Raw genomic sequence first — 5,892 nt, forward strand, 5'->3', positions numbered from 1 at the left:
GAGTGGTAGGTCGCATTGGATATGATTGAACAGGATTGAATTCTCCCAGAGGGAGGGCTAATGACTTAAACTACAAACGGGTCGGATCAAATTGGATATGCTTGATTCCTTTACATTCCGATATGTCATTAATAAAATTAACTACTGAAAATGATTAAAATATTTTATATTATCCATTAAATGAATTATTTTGATATTATATAGGGTTCGACTATGATACCAGAAAGACTATATATTAAATGGCATCATAAAAGCGACTACCAATCAGGAGATTTTCATAAAAATTCACAGGGTTTTTTCATTGATCAGGAGTTTTCCATTATCATACCTTTTCGGTATCACATATTTAGCCTAGTATTATTGAAATCTAAATAAAGGGGGAAAAACAGAGTAACAGATTTCTAACAATATGTTACTGGGTAATGGTGTCATCAGGACACCACCTTTACAATAATAGCGATGATATTTAGAGCCATAAGGGGCAATCTTAGGTACTGAGTTGCATAGATTAATCCCATAAACTGTCCCTTGAGTGATTTCGTCCCACCTCCTGAGACCTCCGAGAAGTTCCAACCTTTAGGGGCAAGAAACCTCTCTTCGTTCAGTATTGCCAATGCATTTACAAGAAACAGAAAGCCTTCCAGCAATGTCCAAAGACCCATATCCTGCATAACATTACATTCACTTACAGATTTACAGACTTAAAGACTCACAGTATCCTTCAAGCATATTCCAATGGGTAGGAAATCACTTCAGCAGTACGAAACTATCTTCTGGAGATGGAAGTAGGAAGCGGTGGTGCAGTTGTTTATTTTCATTTGGATTAAACAGATATAGGAGCACAAAACAGAAAATAAGGGTTATTGAGAAAATTTTCTGTATTGGGTCCAAGCAAGGTGATGATTCAGGGGGCGTTCTACATTGTGAATTGTTTTTCTTGTTGTCAATTCTAAAAATAAATCAAAACCATCTTGTTTGAAAATAGATTGTTTCTTAAAACAAAAACACAAAAAATATATATATATTTTCTTGGTTGAGTGTGTTTTGTTTTCAAAACTGAAACCAAAAACATGTTCTTCAATCTGGTTTCAAAAACATGTTTTCATCTGATTATTCAACATCATGTCCCATAAATCATATAATTTCTATACTAAAAATTTGTTTTTGTTTTAAAAACCAATAATCTATTGGTTCCAAAAACATGTATTTGGTTTTTGAAACAAAATCAATTTGTTTTTTCTTTGAAAACAAAAATAGAGTTCAAAAACATGCTTTATGTTTTATTTTTCTGCTGATGTAGCAATTCGAAAAACAAATGAAAACAAAAACATTCCCGTTGTAGAACGCCCCCTTTAAAAAGCCAACTCCCGTGTTCTAAAAATTGATATGGCTTCGTTGTCATAAATTTTGGCTCCAGTTCTTTCATATTGATAATGAATTTGTGAAATTATGTATGTCACTGAAGTGTTCAGTCAGTGGCATGAGTTATTTATTACACCAAAATCTTCAAATGTTCAGACATACATTTTTACCCTATTGGCCTAGCAATTCAACTGTCCACTTTTTTGATAAATACTCAATTTTCTAGTTTTAAGCCCAGCTTTCACCCAACAAGAAATAAAAAAAAAAAAGAAAATCTGTAAGGCCACCGGATTACTATAATGTAATTCAATTTGAACAGAGAACTTCTAATTATAGCTGTTGATGGCTCTTCTACCTAAATGCTGTAATTACAACAGATGCAGATCTTAATGTGGTGAAGTCGATAGATTCATGGTTGATACTACTTTGATGTTGATGAAAATGAGATTGTTTTCCCTAGTAAGCACACGAAAATGAGGACTTGATCTAGAAAAATATTTCTTTTTTGCATTCACTAAGCAACCCCAATTCAATTTTTGGTGTTAACAAATACAGTAAGAACTCTGCTTTCAGTTATATCTGCACTTACCAGTTTCGGACGCACAAATCAAGTAGAACCAATCAGATATTGATGGATTTTGTGATAATGCTTAGAAAAATATTACTAAGGCGGAACAGATGATCTTCAATCCTAGAAATGCAATTTTGAAGATTGTGTTCAATTATGTTAAGTCTATCAATGGTTAACCAAAAGATTTAGAAAAAAAATCTCAAGAATGCTCCAGAAACAAACCCTAGCTGAAGATCGGAGCAGCATTTCTTGTAAGTTCTAACCAATTATTATATACAAATCCATGTAAAAACAAAAGGAGAAAGAAATCAAAGAAGCCGACCTGGAAAATTCTCTTTGATTTGTCCTTTGAATTGCGGTTTATCTGAAGAGATCAAAGAAAGATGTATGAGTCTCACTAGCGTGATCGACCAAAAACCAGGATCGCCTCACTTGTATTTGCTCGCGTTCGTTCGTGTTATGAGTCTCTCGCGCGCAAATTGGATGCAAAAGGTCCTATGAAATTACGAAAGTTGGATCGCATTTGGTACCGTTTCGTGGAAAAGTAGGGATAGAAATGCCATTACGGGAAGAACAAGTGTGACCTCGAATACGCGGCAAGTGGCAAGAGATATATGATTTTTTTTATTTTTTTCCGACTTCTGAGAGGAATGAAAAATCCATCACCATCGGCCACGGCCAGTTTGTTAAGAGTCAATTCACGTGTTTGTTAATGACAATGCTTTCAATCGGATCGGACCGGACGGTCGGATTGGAAAAATCAAGAATCGGTTTTGTTTTACCCAAAATTATTATTTAGTAAAAAACTGTTGATTTAGTCAATAAATCGCTGACCTGGATGGTTAAATTATCAAACTATTTGACCTGGAAATGATTTTTGGCCATTTTTTTGATTTTCTTTTAAATTTTTAATGTTTTGTCAGAAACTCAGAATGGGCTGTCTGTTTGGACAGGACAATTAGACCATTCAACCGGAGAACCGGACCCAGAACAGTTCCTTGTCCGGTCCGATTTTAAAACCTTGGTTAATGAATTGGCATATAATGACAAGAACAGTGGCCATTTATTTAATAATTGTTATGTATTGGATTTGTCTTGGAAGAGGAGAGTGATTCATTAATGTTTATTTGCTTGTTTGACATATAGATGCCATTAGAGGTTATTAGACGTTATATAAGCTTAACGGTACTCAATATGAGATTGAATAAAAAGGAGCTATTGGGTCCACTAAAAAAAGAATAACAAAAATATTGGACCCAATAAAGATGTTGACTGAGACCCAATGTGAAATTTAAAATGGGCTCCCTAATGTATTTGTGGGGAAGTAACATTAAATCCAAACCCAAGAGTATGTTGGGTAGGGCCCATTATAAGCCAAACTGAGTAGAGGCAATGAACATTTGCCACGTTGAGATAGGTCCACCATTCATGGCAATTAAAATGAATTTTTTTTTCACTCAAATCAATAAGAGAGGTTTTCTCTAATCAATGTAGTGGGGCCCAATTGATTGGCAACCATGCCTAATTAACAATTTGGTTAAAAAGAAAAATTGGTTGGCTGATTCAAGGAGATTAGCTTAATTCAATTAATGGATTTCCTTCTTTACGTGGGCCCTAATTTCTTGCCAAGTGGTACTTGTACAAGCATCTTCCAATCAACCTTATTTATACAAAGATCACCAATTTGTTAATAGGAGATCTCAAACCAGCCATTTTTCCAAAATAATACAAATTTTAATTAAGAAAATCCCATTAAGTTGGATGTCTTTCAAATCAATCTTTTGGGGCCTTTTATTTAAATTCAAACCTTTGGGGCGGGGTTTGAATTCAAACGTAGCCATCCACTATAAAATGGAGATGAGAGCAAAGAAATTCTCTCTCTGAGAGGTGGCCGAGAGGAGGAAGAGAGCTGGTTTATCTAAAAAAAGAAAAATAAGATAAAAAATAATAATAATAAGAGAAGGGAGAAGACAGAAGAATTTAGGAGAAGTCCAGCTCATGTGCCGATGTTAAAGTTTCAAATTAAATGATGTTAGCCACATGCATGTTTAGAGATATTCAACTGAAATTATTCTCTCCTCTTCGGCTCTCTCCAGCACTTCCTGAGTTTGATTTCAACTTTTCTTGTTGCATGAAGGAAGAATTAGAAATTCGGCTTCTCAACGGTTGAAGCTTCAAAATTGTTGCAGTCCTGTGTTACGCGAATTGAAAAATTTGGTCTTTTGATTTGCTAATCTAAGAAAGTTTCCATCAAAGTAATGCACATAATAAATATTTTATCAAATTGTTGTAATCAAGAAGATCTTCATCAAATCATTACAAGGGACCTCCTACAATTAAAGTCATCAAACTTTACAGGTTGTGTCCATGAAAGCTACAAATGCAAGTTCAGTCATGCCCGTGAAATGAGAATCAGAGGGTATTCTTCAAAAAAAAAAGTTTGTATCCCACTTACATTTCTACAAAAAAAAAGTTAACTAAATTTCTTTGAATTTGTCTTCATTTTTTTGTGCTCCAAATTTAGCATGAAATTTGTGGACAGATTTATGAAAGAACTTTTGCAAAAGTACTTTCATAAATTGCTTATTTATGAAAGAATTTTTAAGAAATTACTTTTATGAAAACACTTGTATAAAAGCACTTTTACGAAAGTACTTTCTTAAAATTGCTTAAAAGCAAAGTGCTTTTATAAAGATACTTTCATAAGTGTTTTTATAAAAGTAATTTAATAAAAGTTCTTTCAAGGATATATTTTGAAAATTTAAGAGAAAATGAAGGACAAAATAGTCACAAATGCTTATTTAAGTGGCTATTAGAGAAAAAGACTACCAAACAACTAATATAGAATAAGTGCTTATTTAAAAAAAATAAATATTTGAAAAAATTGGGTGCCAAATACAAATAAATGCTTATTCAAATAAGCACTTATTTTTAACTTAAGCGCTCCCAAACATGACCTTATTCAAATAATCTTACCAAATAGCATTTTGAAATAGATTCTTATGTGGTGATGAATAGAAATTATCTTTTAAACAAATGGCCACAGAACCAAACACTATGAAGGTGATTGTGAAATCTGAAATGCATATTGGCATATTTTTTGTTTGAAATCTGAAATTATCTTCTTCAAGTTACATTTGGCAATTGGGATAGCTTAAGTTAATGGTAGAAAACTACCTCCCCTAAGTTTGGAGGTGTTGTTTTCGTTTTGAGTTCGAGAAGCCAGGTTAGCCTTTCCAGTTAATGATCCTCCATCCACTTTAGGTTTTGGCCCCCTCATACAGGTTATTGCAGATTGGTAGAGCACCCATAGAAAGGAATTAATGAAACCATGTAGATCGGGCTGGGCCTGAACACACCCGAGCTACATGATTTCACAAACCCACCTGCAATAACCTGTCATTAATGCATAAGAGAGCTTGGCCAAGGTTGTAACACCTGCCCTTATGGCCTCACAATTGTTTTGTAACACTTTCCTTTTAATGTAAGCGATATTTGCCAATCACATAAAACTCTATATATATTTTGGCCTCGACCTCTTCCTTATTATGAGTTATCAAACTAATCAGCTTCATATCCTAGCAAAAGATTAAAGAATGTTAAATGGATGATTGCTAATGCTCAAGTTGGTTTGATATGAAAGAAGAAAAACGAAGAAAGTTAAGGCCTACTTTTCCCCAATTTTTTTGTTTAATTTCTTCTTATTTTCTATAAAACCAAATATGGCTTAGTGGAAGATTTGAACCTGAGCAACCCCATCCTGCTCTCAAAGCAAAAACAAACAAACAAATAAAATTCTATTCTAGTGATTGGCAGATAGCTAATCGTTATTCTTTAATTCTGTATAAATCGTATTACTAGCTTCTCCGGATATATCCTACTCACAAATTCTTTTCACATCCCTACCAACAAGACTATACCACTAGCTGTGTATTGAAACATCTCCCTATGATTGACAA

The 5,892-nt window shown here is 33.7% G+C and overlaps 1 protein-coding gene across 1 annotated transcript; it reads right to left on the bottom strand.

Moving 5' to 3' along the window:
* Positions 1-272: 272 nt before the first annotated feature.
* Positions 273-2,443, bottom strand: LOC104601176 (uncharacterized). The gene is made up of 2 exons (XM_010264418.2): positions 2,256-2,443; positions 273-665 (listed from the first exon to the last, which is right to left on the bottom strand). Exon 2 carries the CDS (start codon positions 660-662, stop codon positions 432-434), a length of 231 nt encoding a protein of 76 aa, XP_010262720.1. The 5' UTR covers positions 663-665; positions 2,256-2,443; the 3' UTR covers positions 273-431.
* Positions 2,444-5,892: the final 3,449 nt, after the last annotated feature.

The sequence above is a fragment of the Nelumbo nucifera genome, chromosome 2, assembly GCF_055504915.1.
Source record: "Nelumbo nucifera cultivar China Antique chromosome 2, China Antique-T2T, whole genome shotgun sequence".
In the NCBI taxonomy this organism is placed as follows: Eukaryota; Viridiplantae; Streptophyta; class Magnoliopsida; order Proteales; family Nelumbonaceae; genus Nelumbo; species Nelumbo nucifera.